General features: G+C 41.0%; 1 protein-coding gene and 5 non-coding genes across 7 annotated transcripts in view; all 6 read left to right on the top strand.

Annotated features, from left to right (window-relative positions):
• The window catches only part of eogt (EGF domain-specific O-linked N-acetylglucosamine (GlcNAc) transferase), a 35,006-nt gene extending 13,085 nt beyond the window's left edge, over positions 1–21,921 (top strand). Inside the window, exons 7-16 of one of the 2 annotated variants that reach the window (XM_074615554.1) lie at positions 4,516–4,622; positions 4,876–4,979; positions 6,649–6,741; positions 8,211–8,282; positions 9,047–9,133; positions 15,222–15,290; positions 15,631–15,692; positions 18,771–18,890; positions 19,270–19,372; positions 19,583–21,920. In XM_074615554.1, coding sequence (XP_074471655.1) covers positions 4,516–4,622; positions 4,876–4,979; positions 6,649–6,741; positions 8,211–8,282; positions 9,047–9,133; positions 15,222–15,290; positions 15,631–15,692; positions 18,771–18,890; positions 19,270–19,372; positions 19,583–19,729 — 964 coding nt within the window. In that variant the 3' untranslated portion in view covers positions 19,730–21,920. Of the gene's footprint in view, positions 1–4,515; positions 4,623–4,875; positions 4,980–6,648; positions 6,742–8,210; positions 8,283–9,046; positions 9,134–15,221; positions 15,291–15,630; positions 15,693–18,770; positions 18,891–19,269; positions 19,373–19,582 lie in introns of both variants that reach the window. The other variant, XM_074615638.1, reaches the window with a different exon arrangement.
• Positions 491–562, top strand: trnae-cuc (transfer RNA glutamic acid (anticodon CUC)). Its single transcript has one exon. It is a non-coding gene; the product is annotated as a tRNA-Glu (tRNA).
• trnae-cuc (transfer RNA glutamic acid (anticodon CUC)) lies at positions 1,398–1,469 on the top strand. Its single transcript has one exon. It is a non-coding gene; the product is annotated as a tRNA-Glu (tRNA).
• trnae-cuc (transfer RNA glutamic acid (anticodon CUC)) lies at positions 2,274–2,345 on the top strand. Its single transcript has one exon. It is a non-coding gene; the product is annotated as a tRNA-Glu (tRNA).
• Positions 6,826–6,897, top strand: trnae-cuc (transfer RNA glutamic acid (anticodon CUC)). Its single transcript has one exon. It is a non-coding gene; the product is annotated as a tRNA-Glu (tRNA).
• trnae-cuc (transfer RNA glutamic acid (anticodon CUC)) lies at positions 13,909–13,980 on the top strand. The gene has a single exon. It is a non-coding gene; the product is annotated as a tRNA-Glu (tRNA).
• Positions 21,922–24,698: the final 2,777 nt, after the last annotated feature.

A 24,698-nucleotide genomic window follows, 5' to 3' on the forward strand; every position in this document is an offset into this window, starting at 1 on the left:
TATAAACCGGGTTCAGACCGACATTAGCCCACAGCTGTTGTCTGTGTGACCACAGCCTTACACAGATTACTAACACAGATGACTAATCTTCTGAATTTGGCTCACCACTCATAACAATTCAAACAATCTGCTCTGTCAGACCTGTTTTATTATAGCATTGAAACTGGAAAGCCTCCACTGATGGTGTATGATGTAGGCTTGTGAAATGAATTTAACCATACCTGAAATTATAAACTAGAACAGAGTGAGCGAATCTGACACCATATGCAAAGTCTTGCTCATAATGTGAACCTAATATAGCAATTCTTAATATGTTATTCTAATTATCAAACCATTCATTATCAGTTTGATTCTCTTCAAGCAAAAGTCTGGCAATACAGTGCACAGAGTAGCGACAGTCTGTGTTACTACATCTAAAATAGTCCCATCCTGCTAGTTGTCACGCATGCTATTGAATTGAGACAGCAAGTTCCCAAACAGCAGAAACATGTCCCTGGTGGTCTAGTGGTTAGGATTCGGCGCTCTCACCGCCGCGGCCCGGGTTCGATTCCCGGTCAGGGAACGTAACTTTATGCCTTTTCAATAACTAACTAAAAGTCAAAAGTATACGAGTGCCTGCATTCTAAATATCGAGGATGAAAAGTGACTTAAACATAAATAAATAAATACAGACATAAATGTACGAATAAATAAAAGTTGGTAATTTAACAGGACTTAAATAAATAAATAATAAAAGTTTATTTCTGCATGTTTGTACAACTACACACAACTGCAATTTATTTTTATGTCTGTATGTCAGTGAGGTAGGATGTCCTACCTTCTGTCTAAAGTAAGACTGGATCGCCGGTGATGATGATGGTTAAGATGCAGCGTTCTCACCGCCATTCCCCGTGTTCGATTCCCGGTCTAGGAACATGATTTTGGCCCTTATTAGAAACTAAAACTCAAAAGTACATGCGGGCCTGAATTCTAAATACAGAGGACAAAAAATGACTCAAGTATCACTAAATCAATATGGAAATAAATTACAAAAAAAATTAATAATTAAATAAATATGGAAATAAATAGATAAATAAATACATAAATAAACTTTGATAATTAAACGGTAAACAAATAAATAAATATCTTAAGTTTATTTCTACGTATTCGTACAACTATATTAATTTATGTATTTCTATGTCTGTGTGTTAATGATGTAGGAGGTCCTAACTTCTGTCTAAAGCCAGATTGGTCAATTAGGCAAGCCAGACAGAAGCAAACGATACTAGTTGAATTTCCCCTGTACATGATGAAGATGCACTATTGTCTGTGATGAGTGATGTATTCAGTCCCATCCTGCCAGTTGTCAAGCGTGCTACTCAATCGTCAAACCAAGTTCCCTGAATGACAGGGGCATGTCCCTGATGGTCTAGTGGTTAGGATTCGGCGCTCTCACCGCCGCGGCCCGGGTTCGATTCCCGGTCAGGGAACTAGACTTTAGCCCTTGTTAGCAACTGATAGTCTAAAGTATTTGCGGGGCCTGCACTAAAAGGCCCAATTCCAAACCACCCTCTACCTACGCACTTCCTCTCCGTTCGCATGGAGTGCCATATTAAGTGCCATTCCAAACCAATTCACAGGGAGTGGAAGTGGGTTATAAGAGTCTGCAACGATGCCGACTTAACCAGCCGCCCTTACTGACGAAGTGCAACGCTGTTTTGTGTACGTCATGGAACACGATCCAATGTAAGTTCCGTGCGACTACCGGTACAAACATTTACTTGTAATTTGCTCAAACTGATAGACATTTAATTTATTCTACTTTATTGTCATACAGACGTCAACAACATATATTAAATAGATTGTATTTAGGATCAAATATACCCTTGTCCAGTCTAGAAATTGGTAGACATGTCCATTAGATTGTAAATTGTTATATATTGTATGTACACAACATATATATATTTATTATTTTTACCTCTATCAGGAGCTATAACCCCATAATTTATTATATCTTCAACTGTGCAATACTGACTTAACAGTGCAATAATTTGGTGCATTAATTCAGCTGTACAATAATCTGGTTTATTCCAGCATTAAAACTGCATTTATTTATACAGTAAAAAAATACATCATCCCTGAAGCACTCTATTGAGTCTATTTATTCAGTCGTGTAGTGTACAGGACATTAATATCTACAGAGGCCTGTTCAGCAGTACAATTCACAGAGCACCGGCTAGTCCCATCCTGCCAGTTGTCAGACATTGTATACATTCCACAGGGTTGAGAACATGTCCCTGGTGGTCTAGTGGTTAGGATTCGGCGCTCTCACCGCCGCGGCCCGGGTTCGATTCCCGGTCAGGGAACGAAACTTTAGCCCTTGTCAGTAACTAACTAAAACTCAAAAGTGCATGGGGGCCTGCATTCTATATATGAAGAACGACTCAAGTATCAGGAAATGTATAAATGAATAGAATTTGTTGAAATTGGACCTCTTGCTGGCACTTTTAGTGTTACTGTTTCACACAGATGTCAACTGAATTAATCTTCAAAAATTCAAATAATTGTATCAACCAGACCTGCCTGAAGCATTGGAAGTGTACAGCCTGTACTCAGTAGGCTAATTTCTTCTGATTTATGTGTCTGGTTTTGTCAGGAAGTGAAGTTCCTGTATAGTGAATACTCCCGTCAGGACACAATTTAGTTTGATGAATTGAAACATATCACTCCCACCTTAATCCATATTTAAAAAGAAATGATGGAGTTTGGACCAGCATTCCTTATCAATGCATTACATGAAGTGTAAGGTAAGGCGAGCCTGTTTTCGGTGGGCCGGCTCACTGAATAACGTGTCTGACTACAGATCAGAAGTTTCATCTTTCCTTGTTTGTTGACAGAGGGGTGCTGCAGTGACTTTAATAGACTAGAACACAGTGATCTCTGAGTGAACAGAGTGCTCTTCTTGCTCATAATGTGCACCCAATATAGCAATTCATAATATCATATTCTCATTATCAAACATGTTCCGTGTTGCCATTCATTTTTTATTTGATTCTGTTTGATTCTGTTGTAACTTTTCAGTCTGTGGCATTTGTTAAAATGTGATCCTTCACAGGCACTTTAAGAGTTACTCTGTTACACAGATGTCAACGGGACTTTGCCCTAAAGACTTTGACATACCATTGAAACAGGAAAAACACCCTTAACAGGTTAATGTCATTTGCATTGAGGGGCCTGGTGTTGTTTATCCAGTGAGGTTCCTGTATATTGAATGTCAGTCCCACCTTTAGTCATACTGAACGATGCATAACAATCGAGTGTTAAGATTTTCTGAAGGTTTGAAATCAGGAAATGAGCCCTCCTACCTGTGATGAACTGTTGTGTGAAAGCAAAGCACCCTTTGTCTCACCCAAAATACCATCACATTATCAATCAATGTCAAGCCTAATGAACTAGCCCTCTCCAAATGATGAATTCAGTAAAGGAGACGCTTTGGCAGTGGGTCTGACTTTGAATCAGGAGATTCCAGGTTTGACTCCCGGTTAGATTGTGCTGCGTTGCATTTCTCTCATTTGTGGACAGAGGGATGCTGCAGTGACAACTAGAACAGTCCTCTCAATCAGACCTGGGGAAGTTGTCGATCAATAGTACATCACTTTTTTTATTCTCAGACAATACTACCCACCCCTATTTGGTTTCTTTATATGAAAGGATCAGTCGTCACACCCAAAATGCACCTGATTCAACCGTTATTAGGCCATTAAATACCCGTTATCGGTTGCTATAAGCACCATAGATGTGGATCATTAGGGGACTACTACACCTACTACGTTGTAAAAGTGAAAGTGAAACTTAAAAGCAACACGTTCTAACACGTTGTGAAACTGAATGAAACGTTACGTTTTGAACACAAAGAAAAAGGCTTCTTTAGGTTTAGGCATCAAAACCACTTAATTAAGTTTAGGGAAAAACATTGTATTTTGGCTTAAAGTAACACGTTTCAAAAGGGAAACTTTAAAACTTGTGAACACAAAGTCATCTACATGTTGTTGGATGCAAACCCTGTTCTCCTGGGTGAAAACCCTGTGTTTTGTGCCCCTGACCTTCTCCTGAAAGTTTCACAATGTCTATACTACAGCGCCTGACTTCCGCTTCTGCTCCTGTCATAATTACTACAGTCGCTGTACTTACACATGTTGTTTTTATACCTTCTTTCGGTGATCGACCATGTGAATAGATGATAAAACCTAATATTGGGTGTAGTAACACACATCTATGGTGCTTATAAGAACCGATGACACCTATTTAATCTCCTGATAACAGCAAAATATCACATTTTTGTCCATTGCTGCCACAGTTTCTTGATGCTTCCACTGGCAGCAACCAAAGTCAGACCAATCCTACACATAGGAGCTTTAAAAGAAGTCAAAGTCACAGCTCTGGTTGTAATGTTTATTTCCATGGTGTGCCACCTATACATGTGTTAATGCAGATTTACAATACTAAACTGATGTGCTGTGTTGCTCTGTTTTGTAGGTATGCTGAGCTGCAGACATACACAGAGCTGGACTTTCATCCCATAGAGGATGGACACTGTGACGTCGTCATTGAAAAGCCCACTGTTTTCATGAAACTGGATGCTGGTAGGTAACGAAGATTTAAAGCCCTGCAGACCAAACAAGTAGCTAAAACCTTTACTCTTATTATACCGTAATGAGAAAACAATAGACATGCTCTTATGTACATTATGTAATAGCAAGGATTCCACCAAAACTCACACTTTCTAAAAAACCTTGTTGGAATGATACAGTAATGTATTGAATATTCTTCTTTTAGTTACCAGTAGTAAAACAGACAGATGTTCCCAAAAATAACACTTATGTGTTTTTCTAACAGGGGTGAACATGTATCACCATTTCTGTGACTTTGTCAACCTCTACATCTCCCAGCACATTAACAACTCCTTCAGCTCAGATATCAACATCGTCATGTGGGACACGGTGGGTACCTGATGTTTCCCACTACAGGAGGGGAGGGGGTAATCTAGAAATTTCTTAATTTGTTGTTTCTATTTAAGGTTAACCAGCACATACTGTACACTTAAAACATAGATGTTCAAATTCAAGCCAACATGCCTGTTATCATCACTGAAAATGACAACAATTCATAAATGCCTTTGGCTGTGACAAAAGAAGATAGATGTTTAAGATGCTTTATTTAGCTGTCAAAATAAAACACAGGGCAGGATTTTCCATGCGTGCTGCCTCCAGTGAATTGGTAACTTCCTCCTCTAGCTACATAAGAAATAACTGAAGAGTCACACATTGGGTCCTGTTCAAAGATACAACTTTTGATTAAGATTATTATTATGTCAGATGTAGCGGTATATTTTAGCTTTTTCTCTCTGACGTCACTCTCCCAAATAACATGAAAACACAGTCATACAAATATTGAAAGAGTTTGTGTCCAAGACAAATGAAAAAAAGTGTCTGAAAATTGATTCACACTTGCCAACTCTCCTGATTTTATCGGGACACTCCCATTTTTCATTGCCCTCTCCCAGTTTCCTAGCGGGGTCACAATTCTCCCGTATTTCTTCTGATGTATGACCAATTTTCACACCTTTTTTTCCTTTTCTTTATCACAACCTGTTTCTGGCACTGTACAGTGTGTATAACCTGTTTACAGCTACAGAGTACGCTCGTCGCACATTGCAGCACGCAGCATCCAGTTGGGCTTTGCTCGACGTAGCTAAAAGCCATCGTGGTGCGGCACAAGCAACTGGAAATAATGAGTTTCAGAGCGCAGTGGTGCCGTTTTCACATTGTGTCTGAAAGCGCCTTAACTGAGTGAGAGACGGAGAGAGTACTAAGCGAAAGAAATACTAAAGCAGGGCAAAAAATTAATGAATGAATGAAAACTTATGAATATTAGTGTATGTCAGAGAGTCACGCAAGTTCACGCAAGAGGGGTGAATTATTCAGTTTTCTTTCCTGAGAATTAAAAGTTGCCTATTTAGCAGAAAAATACTGTTGCAGTGTACTTATTATTTTGTTATTTTCATTCTTTAAAAGTCACCAGAATGCAGGAAACAAAGTCTCTGAAACTCAAAACACCCGCTTTGGTTTCAAAATCCTTCCTTTTTTTTCTAAGTCTCAAGGTTGGCAAGTACGATTGGATTTTAGTACTACAACCCAGCGAGAAAGCCAAACAGTAGTTTGTCTGCAACGTACTAGAGTCACAGTTTTTGTTTAAGGAGTCAGTGGCATATGTGCCCGATGAAGGCATCAAGGGGAAACAGCAGTTGAAAAACAGAATGCTTTACAGACAGCGTCATCCGGCCCATTGTTCCCCCAACTGTGCACAGAGGGAAAGAGGAAAAGGGAAAGAGAGAAACCTGTCGGGGAGAAGGAAAGCAGTGACCTTTCAGCACAAACTGCACACTGCAATCCAAACAGCGACAGGCTGTCAGATAATAGTGTGATAACAGATTTTGTATAAAACCACAGCTTCAGAAAAAAAGCAACCAGCAGAGTTTGAAAACAGACGACTGAGTTTGGCACTGCCGAAGGCTGCCGTTGATTCTAATTTAATTGGTTTGTTTTTCATTTCAGATGTAACATTAATTTGATTAACATTTGTTCCCTTCTTTTTTATGTCTTTTCTCAGAGTTTTTATGGTTATGGAGATCTGTTCGGTGAAACATGGAGAGCCTTCTCAGACTATGACATCATCCACTTGAAGACCTATGACTCAAAAAGAGTAGGTGTAAGGTTACCTCAGTGTAGTCATTGCATGCTCCTTCTATGAAAAGTTGTTGAAGTCAAGTATGGTTATTTGTGCATGTCCCTGGTGGTCTAGTGGTTAGGATTCGGCGCTCTCACCGCCGCGGCCCGGGTTCGATTCCCGGTCAGGGAACGTAGATTTTGGGGGCAGCAGTAGCTCAGTCCGTAGGGACTTGTCTTGAGAACCGGAGCGTCGCTGATTCAGCTGGAGAGGTACCAGTTCACCTCCTGGGCACTGCCAGGGTGCCCATAAGCAAGGCACCAAACCCCCAAACTGCTCCCCGGGTGGTATATAGTCGCTGCCCACTTCTCCTAATACTAGTTAAAGTATTTGCAGAGAGTAAATTTCACTGTGTGCTGTGTACAAAAAACAAATGTGTGTCAATAAAAGCTGATTTACATTTACATTAGAAATACCACCCAAATTGTTTGGTATACTTAGGGCGCTTTCACAAGCCAACATTTAGTCTGTTTTAATTGAACTCTTGTGCGGTTCGTTTGGACAGTTGTGAACGCAGTAATCGTACTCTGGTGCGGACCAAAGCAACCGGTCTGAGAATGCTCTCAAGAGGTGGTCTCAGACCGCTTCCAAGCAACCCAAAACACAGGTTGTCTTCGCGGGCGTTTGTTGAGATGGACACAGATAAACGACAGGTTAACATGAGTGGGAGAAGACTGACCTGGACCTCTGCAGAAGTCCGATGTTTGCTTGACATCTGGGCAGAAGAAAACATACAGGATATGATAAAGTCCACAAAAATAGTGACTTTATAAAGTAAAAGTCTGCGATTCCCTGCATAGAAGTTGCAGCTCTCAAGATGAGAAAGATAAATTCACTCCTTCGTACATGCCCCTCAGAAAATGTTTTTTTTAATTTGGTTCACTTTAATTTGTGCACTGTGAAACCGAACCAAACTAAATAGAAAACGAACCAAAAGAATCAATTTCACTCTGATTCAGACTAGCCAAACGGACTATGGCTTGTGAAAACGCCTTTAGTCTATGAAAGCTAATTAAATTAGAGTTTTGTTACAGACTCCCTGGACTGGGTTGAATGTTTACATCCTCTGGCACCGTTGTGTTTGGTGTATCCACAAGCAGCAACACGGGTCTTGATGAAATATATCTCTAAGAAACTCTGAAATTAGTATGAACCACCATGACTGAACTGATTAGAAATGTGCACCTCCTGTAGACACAATTCCCATCTAAACACTGGAGTGATCTCTGAGAAGAGCAGTTTGAAAACACCACAGCAATAAGCAGGTTTTATATTTATATGTTGCTTATTCGTTCATATACAGTACACTCAGATCAACCAATGTTTTTGCACTTGAAGATGTCAAATAAGTATGCATGCATGTACAACACCGTGACATATACATAAACAGATTTCTGTGCCATGTTGTATGTTTACTTCATTGATCTATTCACACTTGTCCACAGGTGTGTTTCAAAGATGCCTTCTTCTCCCTCCTCCCGAGAATGAGATACGGCCTCTTTTACAACACGCCTCTCGTAAGTTACCCCTCATGTATATGTGTGTGTATGATCTACTTTACATATGTATTTGCTTTGAACAAATTGCAATCTCTCATACGTAAAACGCAACCTTGTTCGTGTCTTCATTTATGTGTTTTTATCTCACGTTTTGTGATATATTCTTTTAATCATTTATTGGTCTTTCCTTCCCACATGCACAATGTTATCCGGTCTAGTCATAAACATGCAGTTCAGGCTCAAATATTTATGTGATGTATTCAAAAGCTCAGCCAGTGCTTACGTTATTTAAATGATAATTCCAAGGAGATTACTATAAAGATGATACCATGTAAATTTGTGTTGTCCTGTGGTTCTAGCCTTGAGATGTGAAATATTGATAGGTCAGCCTCAGGCTGATGCTTTTGATTGCCCCTGCAGCACATGTAATGTTTATATTCATGTGCTCACATTTACAGCTGCAGTGCAGCAGTGTATGTGTGAGATTCTTAGATTTTAGAAATGCATAGGCTCATATGATATTCATTCCAGGGAGATTAGAAATATGTGTACAATTGTCAGATTCCTGGCGTGATACATATATTTCATCTCAACCCAGCGCAATGCTCCAGTGTGGCCAGATTCAAATCACAGAATCGATTTTCTAAAAATACAATCTTTTTGCATGACTATATACAATCAAAATAATAATTTTAATACACTAGTATGAATTGAATGGATGTTAAAAGGAATTGCATAATATGCAAGAGAAATTGACACGTTCTGTGGTGTGTTGATGGCAGATCTCCGACTGCTACAGTGACGGGATGTTTAGGGCGTTCTCCCAGCACGTCCTCCATCGACTGAACATCCCGCAAGACGGGCCGAAGGTATGAAGAACATCTTTTAGGAAACACTCATCAACATGTGTTACTTTTATATTGTAATCTTGTTTATATACAGTACATAGGACGGACACAGTTTCATGAACACCTTTAAAATCCAATAAACGTCAATAGAGTAGTAGTAACAAATGCTATCTTAGTGAAACTTGCATTATAAGTTTTCTGCAGGTAATGACGGATCTCACTGGTAATCTTTCGGGCCTGTCAAGCATCTCAGTCAGTGTTGGTGACAGCGTTGCCTCTTTGACAAAGCAGTTTTCCTGTTGCTGTTTGTTTTCATGACATTCTTATATCAATCAAGATTGTCGTACACAGACTGTTGGTGAAACAAGCCAGAAAGCATCATTATTGCAGTCAAGCAGTTTTCACATAATGGGGGCTTTCCCTGACCGGGAATCGAACCGGTGAGAGCGCCGAATCCTAGCCACTAGACCATCAGGGAGCTTATTTGTTGATTGGTCCCATTTAGAGACAAATAGACCATAAAGCAGGGTATGCTTTAGGGCGTGGCTACCTTGTGCTTGACAGGTCGCTACCATGGAGTTGTCTGTGTTTTCGTCTTACAACTTTAACTCTTTCACAGTGTGTTTTCAGTTCATGAAAGAAACATTTTGGTCTCTTAAAAATGTCTTATTCGGTATCCGGTTGTATTTAGCTCCACCCTCTCGTGTCGCTTCTGGCTGCAAATAACCACAATGGCTACAGCCTAAAACCAAGATGGCGACAGCCAAAACACTGAACTCGAGGCTTGGGTGACATCATGGTGATACATCCACACGTGTTATACTGTATATACAGTCTACATGCTGTTATTAGTGTATGTTTTCATGACATTATCAAATCGATCAAGATTGTATTGTTATTATTACTGCAGTCAAGCAGTTTTCACACAAGGCAATGGAGCCCTAAAGAGAGTTTTCCCTGACCGGGAATCGAACCCGGGCCGCGGCGGTGAGAGCGCCGAATCCTAGCCACTAGACCGCTCCCTGTCGCCTGTCGGTCGAGCTCATCCATCATTTGAGAGCCAATCATCTTGCGTATCGCTACCAAGATTCTACCAAGATTTGACCAATCGGAGGCCGCCCTGCTACCAAGAATGGTGACAGCCAATCACCGTCCGTTGCGTCTACCAAGATTTGACCAATCACACTCGCTATCGCTACCAAGATTGACGCCGGAAGCCACGCCCCTAGAAATCAACGTCAGGTCCCTTCAACGGAAAGTCAAGTCCTTCACCAGCATTTCTTTTCGACCCGACGTCTTTGCTATAGTTTGGGTAAGTTCATCGTTTACATTGGTGGCGAGCCAGCACGCTAGCGAGCTAATGTCATATCCACGTAACCTGGCTATCTCACACTAGTTGAAGTCGCGAACGACTCTCCATTCATAACCAGCTGACGTCAGCTGATATGACACTATGCTTTATTTTAGGCAGCTGACAACACTAGTGTGTTAGCCTGTCTGTTTACATAGCACATTATGTAGCCCTACAGTTAATAACGGGCTGGCTATTTGGTAATAACACTGACGTTAACGTTAATCAATAGTACAAGACAGAAAATACGTAGTCCACAGTTTACCAACGTAATCTATGTTTCCACTCTTTATGTGTGGATCAGTCTATGTATTTGGTATTTTGCTGAGTATGCTAATGTAGCCCCTGTGTATATGAATTGTTTCAGAATGTTATAGTGTTAAGTTACAGGTTGTAAAGCAGTTGAGAATAAGACATGGTAATGCATAGGTCCAGTAAGGTACTCACCTGGTAACTAGTTTTAAAAAATGTAATTGTTTACAGATTCTGTATAGTAAGTAACCGGCTATTTCCTTGGCGCATCAGGGAGCTTGTTTGATGATAGTAAACAGTAGTACTCCAACACATTCAGTCCCACCTGCTTGTGCAGTAATGCCTGTTTGGATAACGTATAAAGGGGTCACCTATATATCTATGAAATGGAAACAGTAGTGAGAACACAAGCACACATCTCTGCTAATCATCAAACCTTTATCCTGGTTCAGTTTATTCTTTCTTTATCAGTTCAGACATCACAACAATACTAACCAACAGCAAGCGTAACAGCAGTGTAAGAATAAGACATGAAAGAGAAAACACAATTCATTCAATCTAATCTGAATGTGAAAATGTTTTAAATTGACTATCACAGACTAGAAACCTCTCCAAGGTGTCTCCGTGCCCTCTGCCCAGCACCAATCTGAACGGGAGTAAAGCATGAATTAATTATTGAAGCCCAAAGGATAACTATGTTAGCCAGTCTCTTTGTTGAGAGCAAGATATCTCACCAGTTACTGGCCATATATGGTAACCAGAAAATGATCTGTGATGATTTTGGTGATCTCTTAACTGGAGCTGCAACGATTAATTGATTTGTTGTCAACTATTTTATTAATCGCCAACTATTTTGAGAATCGATTAATCGGTTTGAGTAATTTTTTAAGAAAAAAGTCAAAATTCTCTGAAAGTAATTAACAGATTAATCGACAATGAAAATAATCGTTAATTGCAGTCCCAATTCCAACCCAGGCTACAGTGGTGAACTGCCATATAATGCGAAGCAATAGACCAGAAGTTTGTACATGTGTTGATTTAGTGTCCTTTAAAATAATTACCCAAACCTACATGATTGATCGGAGCCACTGGCACACAACGATAACAGGACTCTGAGTTATTCACTGCGATAGCTTACCTATCTAAAGTCTCTTCAAGTTGACTGTCATCGCTTCCTCCAGTTATGAGTGGAAACCACTGGCTGCCTGGAAGGGAAGAAATCACAGGACTGGAAAATTGTCTGCAGTGTGAGCACTTTCTGGTCAATTAGCTTTAACATGTAAAACCATTAGTGGGGTTCTTCACATTATGTTCGTCATTGAATGGACTTACTGCATCTCCATAAGTTTTATGTTGCTTCACAGAGAAGGCACGTTGTTATAGTAACTCAGTTCATTAATGCTCTAGTGTTTAGGATTTGATGCTCTCATCGCCAAAGGCCTGCGTGCCGGCATGGATAGATACTTGATCTTGCTCGATGGATGTAGCTCAGTGGCTTGAGTGGGGTGTCCTGTAACCATAACGTTGGCTGTTCGATACCCAGCAACTACTGTCTGCGTGACTGAAATGCTAACACTGGTCTTACACGTCTCCTTTACCAGGACAAAAGGACAGTCGGTCTCCTAACACCCTGTCCAATTCGTTGTAAAAAGGGCAGCTTGCCCTTAAAGTCCTTTGCTTTCCTGAAAGCATTCTTCATGTGTTTTATTTTTGTTGGCATTGCTGCCAACTTCGACTATAACCATTCCCCTCCATCTTCACGGAAGAGAATCATCGAGTTTCCTTTGTACGGACTCTTTGGCCCAAATGGAAATGAGGCAGCGTGTTTCTTCTGTAGTCCAGCCACAGAAATCCATTTTGCGTTCTTTTGTTGTTCTTTTGTTGTTCTTTTGTTGTTGCTGTTCTTCACTCTTTCTCTTCCTCTTCTTTTCTGTTGTTTTTTTGCCTGTTGTCGTTTAAAAAGACGCCGTTCGCGCGCAAATGAGTAGCCTACGTACTTCCGTTTACGCTGAGGACATAGGCGGGGCTTAATGTGGCCAGGACGCATTCCCGTACACGCTGATAAAAGAATGTGGCCATATGTGGCCCAGATCACCTCTGAATGTGGTCTGAAAGATCCGATCTCAATACGTCTTGAGTACGTTCACACCTGTACTTAGAGCTGTCCACTTGTGATGCGATCACTGAGGATGCATGTTAATACCAGGTCTGAACAGGGCCTATAAAGGTGAAAACCCCTGTTGAAACTGACTCGCTAGACAGTGGTCTGGTATGGAAATAATTTTCTCAATACAGAGGTTACTGTTATGCAGCCATGAAAGGAAATAATGATAATATATAAAAAGAATAAAACTAAGAGATACAAAACAAGCCTGGGCAAATCTTGCTATTATCCAAATGAAAGTTCAAACTGTGATTTTCATTACATTTTTATGTGATTTGATTAAAAATCGTGATATAATTCAAATGCAAAAGCCCCAAGCTTGCATTTTGACTCTCAAGTTGGGGCTGTGCTTTGTCTGCCAATCGGAGAATTAAAAAAGGAAAGTCAATTTCACATTAATTTTCATTCTAATTATGGCAGGGTTCGATTTTGGAACACACTGACGATAACTTGTCTGTAGATTTGTCATTTACATTTGAATTTTTGGAAAGTAATGATGCAATTTTTTTGTACATCATTCACTTAAAAACGGTAAGTTAATTGAATTTGACTGAATGATGGTCAGTCCTGGACTTCCATAGTCCCACAGCAAGGCCTTCATTGTTCGAGTGGTTAGGATTTGACACTCTCACCGCCGCGGCCTGGGTTCAATTCCCGGTCAGGAAAATCCTTTTAAAGTTTGTGTCAAGCTGGATTTGAAACCTTGATAAGTGCTGTTCAGATCTCACGTCAACTATGCAGCTAGTCTGTGGAAGAAGCTGCACCCTTGATAAATTCAGCCGGTGTTTTTGTTATCTTGCTCCTCTTATTCTCTGAATATCGCTGAACATGTCATCATGTCCTCTCCTGTGAGTCTAAATCTAGACACACAGGACTTTTGCGAGTTCAAATCACAGCATTGGAAAATAATGTATTAACGTTGTGCTAACTTTCTGGCTAATTTGACCTGGAAAAATCCAAAAGTGTTCAACCAAGAATGGCTCTTCTCTTAGCATATCAGCCGTGTGTTCCTCTGTGTTTAAACAGGAGTCCCTGGTGGTCTAGTGGTTAGGATTCGGCGCTCTCACCGCCGCGGCCCGGGTTCGATTCCCGGTCAGGGAACACCAAGTTTTTCGATTACCTGTCTGTGTAGTGGTGTGAATACGTCTGCCAAGTATGTGACAAAAACGGTTTGAACCTTTCCACCAGTGTCTGGTTACTGTAATGCCTATTTCTCACCTCAAATGTTCTCAGAAACATCTTGTAGTGTTCTGTTTAGCTGTAAAATTAGAAAGTTTGTGACCCAGCAGCCATGTTGAGATAGGAAAGCTCTCTCTGAAATGCAGAATGAGCAACCGTGTGCGATGGAGAGCCGAGTCACGACACTCACTACAACCACACTTCACTGTAGTTGATTTCATTACTACGATAAACTCGAGGAAAGAGCTCCTCACTGATTGTAGCCTTGTAGTTTCTATACAAGCGTAACTACTGTTCGTGCACGCTCACTTACAAATTACTGCCACCTCTTAACTCATCCTACATCTATAACTCTTCAGGTGTTTTATGATCCCAGTTTTGAGGTACTTGACTGTATCTTTACGACCAGCAAAGCCCGATAACTTCTTCCCTCCTCAGCAGCTCATTGGGTATTCATGGCCTTCACTGGAAATATGCTAAGAGGCTTTTCAGCGAGACATGGGGCTGCTGGCGATAGCAGGCTCGCGACTGAATGAGAGGTCTTCTCGGCCCTGACCCTCTCCCCAGCTCCTCCTTCCATCCCCAGATTAATGGCACAGCCGGAGACTCACACCGCTGCTCTCCTCTATTGTGTCCTATTCATCCGCCTCTACCGCCCCTCTCCTGCTATCTGCCCCTCGTCATCATTTGCTCAGGCCTGATCTTGCTCAGAATGGCATCGTTTTCAGTATTTGTAAAATATTTTTTAAAGTAGAAGAGAATAAACGAGGTCTGTGTTTAATACATACAGTGTGTGTCCACTGCTTGTTAATTGTGTACAGCAATTACTTCGCTTTAAGCATAGTGAAGTTATGATCCTTTTAGTGCCATATGTTTCAAATGTTGTCTCTTTTTGAACACAAGGTGGCAGTAGAAGAATATAGAAAATCCTAGTTCCACACTGTATAAACTAATAAGAGCACATCAGAAAAGAAGATTCTACTTTAAAAAAAAAAAGCTTTATAATGTGATTTTATCTAATGCGTCCTCTCCTCTGTGCTGTATAAAAGAGACATTTTAAGTAGAGGCTTTTTTAGTTCCTTTGAATGAGCATCATGTTTTTCCCGGCCGCCTATCTTTTCTGTCCTTGGCTGATTGATTATTGGGTGCATTGCTGTTTTCAGGAGGGGCGTGTTCGTGTCACCCTGCTGGCTCGCAGCACAGAATACAGAAGGATATTAAACCAAGTGGAGGTGAGTGCAGCACCTCCCTCCCTCCCTCCCTCCCTCCTTCTTTCTGTCTCTTAACTTTCTTGCTCTTTTCCCTCCATCCTGTTCTGCCACCTGTCCTCCTTTTCCTTTCACTTTCCCTCTCTGTGTCTCTTTCTCTTTCTTCACTCCGTACAACTCCCTCACACCCCTCAGCCCCTCCTTTCCACCATTGATTTACTGCCCACATCTGTTAAGTGCCTATTTAAAATCTTATTTGCTATAAACAGTACGAGTAAAAAAGGCTGGTGATTTATATGGTCGCTGCCCGTATTAGTTTGCTCTCTCATTGATCAGAGAACACGTCTCTCTGTTGTTGTTACAGCTGATAAATGCCCTCAAGACAGTGCCTTTACTGGAGGTCAACGTGGTGGACTACAAATACAAGTGAGTTATAGAGCTCTTGCCACATTACTACATGAACTATTCAGTGCTGCTTAGCATTGGTCCAGGGTGTAACAGTGTGCTGTATACGAATAAATAAAGTGGTGCCAGACACGGCCTCCCACAATTTAAAGGTCACCTATTATGCAAAATGCACTTTTCCATGTCTTTTAAACATCAATATCTGTCCCCAGTGTGTCTACAGGCCACCATAGTATCATAAAAGACCATCCTCTCTCTTTTTCTCCTCCTCCGTTTGTCCGGAAATGGGTGCAGAAAAAAAATTCGCTTTTTTCCTTGTATTCTGACGTCATTAGAGAATGCAAGCCACGTGAGGGTTTCCTGGTCGAACCAGAGAGAACCTTCAGTAGCTGACCCCGCCCCACAGCGCGTCACTGTCTCTCCTCCTCAACCGAACTTGAGCAAAGTAGCTCCTACAGTTAGTCTGCAAGAACCAGCAGAACAGGCTTCATGTACTCCCATCATCTAAATATAACATGTTCTTTCACAAAGGCTTTATGTAATTACACTGTTTAAACAGATGATATTTATATATTATATATATTTGATGTCATGCATGTAGCAGAATACAGGTAGTAAATAGTGACTTGTAAGCAACACAACACATTTCTGTTTCACAGTCAAACTTTATTTGAGTAGACGGATGACAATATTAATTATTCACAGCATTTGTAATCATCCCACCTGCAGTTATGTTAACATGGTACAGGAGAAAGTCTTCAGCTCTGGTAAACTATGGTAAGCTAAGCTCCGGTGGTCTGTAGTCATGGTAACACAGAGACAGCTACTACTGTAAATAATATACCATTACTCTGATCTTCCATACATTTATCTTTTAGCAGAAATAATGAACTGACTACTGTTGACTACATCTTCTATTTTCCACCCTGATGGTCGCTGTGTTTACACACCGTGTCATAGCGGTAGCATGTAGCTAACCCGTTAGCATGTAGCTACATGCTAACGGGTTAGCTACATGCTACCGTGTTAGCTCTGTATCTCCATGTAAACAGAGCCATCTGCTCTCAGCTGTCTGCTCTCCTCTGGGATGATTCTGTCGGTCATTTCTCACAGATGGATCTGTAAAGACAGACGTAAAACAGAGTGTATGTTTACGGTTTACAGAGTTGATGCATGAGGTAAACACTGAGTTAACTAACAGAGATATAAATAGTATTATTTACCTGAGAGAAACCGTCAGGAAAACCTGGAATCTGGACCGCAGATGTTCATCATGTGTCGCCGATTTCTGATCAGATTCCTCCGGTAACGTGCGCTGGGTGAAGTTTCTGGTTTATAAACTTTAAAGTGGTTTATAAGCTCTATTCTAGCTCCTCTCTCTCCCTGCTCTCAGGCCGCGAGGGGGGCGGGGAGGGTGACGTTGTGTTGTTGAGGACGTTTGATTGACAGAAAACGCTGACCAATCAGAGCAGAGTGGGAGGAGACAGAGGCTACAGACACAGAAATCAGCACTTTTGGAAATGGGCTGAAACAGAGGTTATAGAGACATGCTGGAATGCATGATCTGATTGTTTTTTTGAAAAAAAAACTTCAGAGACATGGTTTGGAGGTGTCTGAGACCTATAATAACTAGTTTAAATGGAGTATAATATGTGACCTTTAAGGTGTTAGGCTGCACTGGTCTAAACAAAAGCTTAACAAAATATCTCCAAATATTGATCCCTCATGCGAACGTTGTTGTCATGTGCCAGCATCACTGACACATATGATCTGGAGCTGTTCTTGTTTGTCGAACTACTACTATTTTTCATACTTTGTCTAAGGTATTGAATATAAATGTTGATTTAGACCCTCTAACAGCTGTTTTTGGTGTTATAGATCCTAAGGTGAGGAAATCTAGTGCAATATGATAAAACATTTTTAGTCTGCTGGCACACAGATTAATACTGGCAGCAGCCCCTACTTATGCAAACTGGCTGAGAGAAGTGATGACGCATTTAGATTTATATAAAAATAAAATTCTCATTAAAAAGATGGGAGGGTAACTTCTACAAAATATGGTCACCTTTTATGAATTAACATTTAAACATTGACAAATATGAATACCGCCATCTTCATTACGCGTTTCCCCACTTACTTTTTAGTCACACTTGATTATAGAAACATACAGATACACCAATTGGTTCGTTGACGAGGGTATTAGGCATCCACCCCCTTTTTTATTATTATTTATTTTATTTAGTTTTACTTTTATTCTATTCAGTTCAGTCAAATCAGCACGGCATGGTTTGAATATGATTTGTTCCAAATGTACCGTAAAAGGAGATTTGTCAAGTATTTAATACTCTTATCAACATGGGAGTGGACAAATATGCTGCTTTATGTAAATGTATGTATATATTTATTATTGTAAATCAATTAACAACACAAAACAATGACAAATATTGTCCAGAAACCCTCACAGGTACTGCATTTAGCATAATAAATATGCTCAAATCATCACATGGCAAACTGCAGCCCAACAGGGAACAACAGCTGTCAGTGTGTCAGTGTGCTGACTTGACTATGACTTAACCCAAACTGCATGTGATGATCATAAAATGGGCATGTCTGTAAAGGGGAGACTCGTGGGTACCCATAGAACCCATTTTCATTCACATATCCTGAGGTCAGAGGTCAAGGGACCCCTTTGAAAATGGACATGACAGTTTTTCCTCGCCAAATTTTAGCATAAGTTTGGAGCGTTATTTAACCTCCTTCTTCAACCTAAAAATTGCAAGTTAAAAAAATTAGTGTTGTTATCGCGTTAACTTTGACAGCCCTAATATTATATTAATATATATATAACTGTTGGCAATACACTCTTTTGGGAACTGTAAATTTGTATTATATGACAGATTGTTTGTTACAAAAATTGTGTAATTATAATTTGTATACTTTGTATGACCTCATGTTGAGAGTTGCGTTCTACAAGATTCAGTTGTTAAAAGCACAATAAAAACAGTGTTAAAAAAAAAGATAAAGTGTTAAATTGTGTAATAATGACAGTGTTTACACGATGGAGATGATTGACGTGTGACTCCCCTGTCTGTCTCTCAGGGATGTTCCCTTCCTGGCGCAGCTGAGGATCACCCACAACTCTGACATATTTATAGGGATGCACGGGGCGGGTCTCACACACCTCCTCTTCCTCCCTGACTGGGCTGTCATCTTTGAGCTGTGAGTGACACTTTTTTGTCGGCCTGTGTGTGTGTGTGTTTGTGAGTGAAAGACAGAGAGGAGGGGGACGAGCAGGGAAAGCGACGGCAGCGTGCTGCGCCCAAAGTACCCCTCAGACACTCGGTGTATGACTGTGAAATACTGTCTAATTAACCAGGCATTCATCACACCTGGCTGCTCTGGGTAGACGAGCTGATTGGAATATGTGCATGTGTCGGAGTGTTTTGTGTGCATTGTTGGTGAGTGACACAGAGTGAGAGTACTGTTCATACAGCAAGAGAGAGAGAGAGAGAGAGAGAGAGAGATGGAGCAAGAAAGAGTGAAAGTGAGGCAGACCGAGGAGAGCGAGAGATAAAGTGTTTGCATCTGTCCCTCCCAGATATAATTGTCAGGATGAGAGCTGCTATCGAGATTTGGCTCGGCTGCGGGGCATTCGATACGTGACTTGGCAGAAAATGGACAAAGTGCTCCCACAGGACAAGGTAGGGGAAACTCCCGTAGCAGACATTAGCTACCCGGCACCTCAGCGTGAGCCTCCTCCATTCAACTCAACTACCTACACACACGCTCAAATGCACGCATTTAATTACGTGCAATTACAGGCACAGCTGAACAAACGTCCAAACTTCATTCCTCACGCTTTTTACGTGTCCGTTTAATGTATACACTTTTTTTCTATCGCTTTCCCTCAGGGTCACCATCCAACCCTCGGGGACCATCCCAAGTTCACCAACTACTCCTTTGACGTGGTGGAGTTCATGCGCCTCGTGCTGGAGGCGGCTGATTACGTCACACACCATCCCAAATGGCAGCGTCGCACCCTTCATGATGAACTCTAGAGTCTCTGTGAGTGTGGGACACAGACATCTCTGCCGCTGAAGAACTTTTTAACATGAACTGTTTGTTCTCTTCACATTTTTTTTAAAGTTATCTCATCCATCAGTGGTTCCGGTTGAGTGTTTTGTCACCTCCTGTCCGCTGCTTTGATAGGTCTGGATGAGTGAAAGCAATATGGCGGACAACTCGGGAGGGGTTGAATAGCTTCCACCAGCTCCATTAGTGTCAAATCAGTTAAAGGACGAGGCGCGTGCAGTCGCAGCATCTGGAGAGCGATAAGATGTGTCCTATGTTTCTTCATTACCTCCGCTGCGTCTACTTCATTCCACACCGACAAAGTTAGCTAATGAGCAGCTGTTACGGCGTCCCTTCACACGCGACATCTTGTCACATTTGATCAGTGTCTCCTTGACGCCAGCCTCTTCAGAGCTGTTGACAATCACACCAGAGTTTACTGAGCACATGCAGCACACACCGGCCTAATATGCTGTGCAGTATTCACATGCTGGATTCATGCATATAGTGGCAGACTTAGAGTTTGACATATAATTTAAGTTATGCTCATCACAAACACCCTAAAAGTAATAGACAGACAAGAGGGACTTTCTTTTATATCAGTATTAGCGTTCGTATGTGTGCAACTACAGCAATACTTTTAAACACATTAATATTAAGTACTTTCAACACTCCATTGTTTCATGTAATATGATGAAAAATAATGTTTACTATTGTTCCCTAAATATCAAAAATATCAGGCAGACTTTTTAAATGTATCTTTTATTTTTGTGTCTTTATGTACAGTTTACATGGTCTTCTTTTATAATCAAACATTTATTATTTAAAAGAATGTATGTCTTGTTGGTTTGATACCGATGTCTGTTTTTATTATTAATTCCTTTGCATTTTACCAAAGGAAATATATTGTCAGTATGGTCAAATAACAAGGGTGCTGCTGTTGTTTGTTACCTTTCCGAAAATATCTTGAATGCTGTTTGTTTTGTATTTTACACTTCTAAAATGGAATGAGCACAATTTTGCATGCAGTCTGACGCAATGCACAGGAGTATTTTTAAGCGTTCAGATCATTTTTCGTGTTTTCTCGGCCTCTCCTTGAGCTTGATGTTTTATTTATCGATGAAACCGTGTTGAACTCAGTCCGGATCTTTTTTGGGTCAGGGCTTGTATAGGCGATTTCATATTCAGAAGCCGTGTAATATTATGAAATAAATAATTCCTAAAAAAATGCTGAAGCATGTCTTCCTGTCTGTGCCGGCCACATTAGGCATCAGAGATTTAATTCATCTTAATTTAATCAATCATCTTTTGAAGTCTGACCTTGGAGGGGGGAAAAGTGAAGCCTCTGTCCTGCCGGTTCTTGCTGACACCAGACAGCTCTTTGCTGCGGGTTTCATTATTTTAGTGAGTTCAGGTCTGAGGAGGGAGAGGGCTCTTTGCAAAAGGGCACTAGTCCAGTTTTTACTGTCACTATAATAAATCTGGATGACCTCAAAAAAACTACTAAATGAACAGTGACGCCTCACAGCCACAAGGGGGCAGTACAACACCACACATGAGGACCAAATCATCACCCTGCGCGGTGTGATCCTCTCTGACAGACTTGTTCCAAACAGTGCAGAGAGTGAGAGCAATTTATTCACAAATATATCCAATGGGTCATAAGAAGTCAGTGTTTGTTTAAGTGTATTTTTGCTCCAATATCACACAAGTTGGATGTCAGCAGCTCCTCCTCTCCTCCTTTTTTGCGGATGTTGTGTCTGAACTTTCGGGAGTATTGACAGACACCGGGCCTGTCTGGGATGGACACTATTTATGGCCCTGCTCGGGTTACTGCCAGTGACCTCGTAAAGAAATGAAGAATCTCTATGCAGTGGGTGGGGGGGATCAAAAGCAGAGGAACCAAGATGTCTGCTCTCATTAACCTTCATGGCTGCTCCAAATCGATGACCCAAAGTCCTGTTTGTTTTGCGCAAAGCCTGCCTGCTGGATTCATCCAGAATGGAGTGAAGAAAAGACACATCGGAACGCACCTTTTGACTTAAAGGTCCCCTATTATGCTCATCTTCAGGTTCATACTTGTATTCTGTGTTTCTACTAGAACATGTTTACATGCTGTAATGTTAAAAAAAACTTTATTTTCCTCATACTGTCTGCCTGAATATGCCTGTATTTACCCCTCTGTTTGAAACGCTCTGTTTTAGCGCATTTTGACGGAACTGTGTACTTCCTGTCAGCTGATGACATTCACATTCACTGCAACCAGGAATAAACTTGGACACATTTAGAATGTTTATGTTTAAAATTGTGTCAAGGGTCTAAATATTGTATATTCGTGACATCACAAATGGGCAGAAATCCTGACAGCTTGTTTCAAATGCAGAGTTTCTGAATATGGGCTGTGTTTATTTCCCTGTTAATTGAGTGTTTTGATACGTTCACAGTATTTATATAGGACTTAAGCCTGCTTTATAATAAAAAAACATGAAAATCTCACTTTTTTATAATATGGGACCTTTAAAGTATAAAGCGTGAGGAAACACAGTATAAAAAGTCTGAAGTGCAAAACCATCTCCGCTGTGTGTGATCCTTGTGTGCACACAGTATAACCTTATACATGCTCCATTTTGGCCACCAGGGCGCAGGCTTTACTTCTCCAACATATCATCATTGAACAGGCCACACATTTGCTGCCTCAGGCCTGCTGGAAGTTTAGCCATGTTTGGGGTGACCTTATTTAGTCGTGCAGTAGGTAATCGTGTCTTTTCCTCCACAAATGTTCTTCTGTCTGTCGCCCTTAATGCAGACAAACCTGCGCAGAGAAGAACAGGACAGGACAGGAGAGCTGATAGAAGAAAAGGCTGAGGTTTAATCACTGAGCTGGAAGCTGTGAGTAAAGTCATTATCACATCTGAGCCGTGATTCACACTTCAGAATTAGGAGGAGGTTTTTTTTAATTTTTAATACGGATTTGGTTTCAAATCATGAGATATCTCACAGCTGCTTTGTCTGACTGTTAGTGTCCTAATTTAGTTTGTCTGATATTCCCACTGGATCAGCCAGGACAGCAGTTTCAATCTGAACTTTCTGCTCCTTCCTTAACCAACTGTGTGTTCCTCAGCAACATAAATATATTGGCTTTACTTCTTTAATAATCACCCAAAGCTGATTTTTTTACAGACAGTTTATCTTTTGTGTTTTGATCTCATTTATCTCCACAAAGACAAACAATCACAACCTGCTCATCTTACCTTGGCCACTTTTCCAGGCGCCTCGAAGGAAAACTGTGTCTCTCAGAAGGATTAATGCAGGAATATCGATTCAAGGAGGAAGAAATATGCCTCAAGTTATGAGCAGATATTTCCTTAATGTTTTTTTTTTCTCCCCTGGGTGATGATTATTGGGGGGAATAATCCCAGAGGAGATCCTATAACCCTTCTCCTCTGATACATGACACGTCAAGAGGACTTAATATACTTTTACCTTTTGCACAATATAACAGGATGAATCTGCAACCTTTAACTTGCCATTCCTGCACACTGATACATACTGTGAAACATGTTAAGAAAACAGATGGCTGTATAACAACTAGACATGCAATGGGAAGTAAATTAAATTTCACACCGCTCCTCCTCACACTTTCAAGTCTGCGTTGACGTCACATGATGTGGTTTCCTCCGATCCTACCTGCCTCTCCTCCGAGGATGGATAGATGAGATAAGTGCTGTGGGCTGTTGCATCCATTAGCTGTCTCACTTTAAGATAAAAGGCCTCCGATCCCAGTTGCGACACACAGGTTCAGTAGACACACAACCACTTGCCGGTGCAGACAGGATGTATTATGTTTTATCAACTTTTCTGCTGCTCTTTTTTCCTTCACTTACACACTCTGCACAGTTCATCTATATTTTTTATTTTGTGTGCAAACTGGATTTGCTTCTTGACAGCAAAGTAAGGCACACAGTGACAGGACAGTCTGGAGCTGTCCATGGTTCTGAAACTAGAGGATCTTCACTTGCATATGTTTTTAATGTGAATCCTGCAACTAAAAGGCTGCATGTACCTCAGTCCTGGTGATCACACATCAATGACTAATCTGTTCTAAATCAAACAGATCGATTTGTATATAGATTCAAGCCTAAATGAGTGTGTTGAAAATTACTTTTCCACTCATGCACAGGCAGCAACATCTGTCCATGGTGCTGAAACTACAGGATCTTCAGTTGCATGTGTTTCTAATGTGAATCCTGCAACTAAAAAGGCTGCATGTACCTCAGTCCTGGTGATCCCACGTCAATGACTAATCTGTTCCAAAACAGACAGATCGATTTGTATATAGATTCAAGCCTAAATGAGTGGGTTGAAAATGACTTTTTCCACTCATGCACTTGCAGCAAATAAAGGCTGGACATAGTGCCAGACAAGATTAATTTAAGTGCTCCATGTTGTAGTGTTGAAATTCACTACATTTCATAGTTCATTGCTCTTTTTTACGCACGTATCTTTAAACTACTTCCAATAAAAAAAAACTCTCTCCATGTGGCCCATGCAGCAATGCCGGAGAGAAGACAACAAGGAAGACATGAGAACGTATCGGATCCTCCTCACCTTGGGTCGTTAGCAGACATCGACCTCCTCTAAGTCTTAACGACTGCAAATACACAGCGCAAAGCAATCAATCGCCATCAACACACTAGAATATTCTAGGGACGGAATAATTGATAGGCTGTCTCCTGGTGCGTAACGGAGAGGCGGCGGTGATTAAATCCTGTTTAACATCGCGGTGGGATGGTGGTGGTGGATGGGTGGAGGTGGGGGGGTTAGATTTACACCAACCAGCGCGTACAGAAGCGAGTATTGATATCCAGACACCATCTGTAACATGATCGAAGTGGAGAGGCGAGGTGGGCTATTATGTGATGATGATGAGGAGGAGGGGGGTCGTCGAGCACCTGT

This window comes from Sebastes fasciatus, chromosome 1 (assembly GCF_043250625.1).
Source record: "Sebastes fasciatus isolate fSebFas1 chromosome 1, fSebFas1.pri, whole genome shotgun sequence".
NCBI lineage: Eukaryota > Metazoa > Chordata > Actinopteri > Perciformes > Sebastidae > Sebastes > Sebastes fasciatus.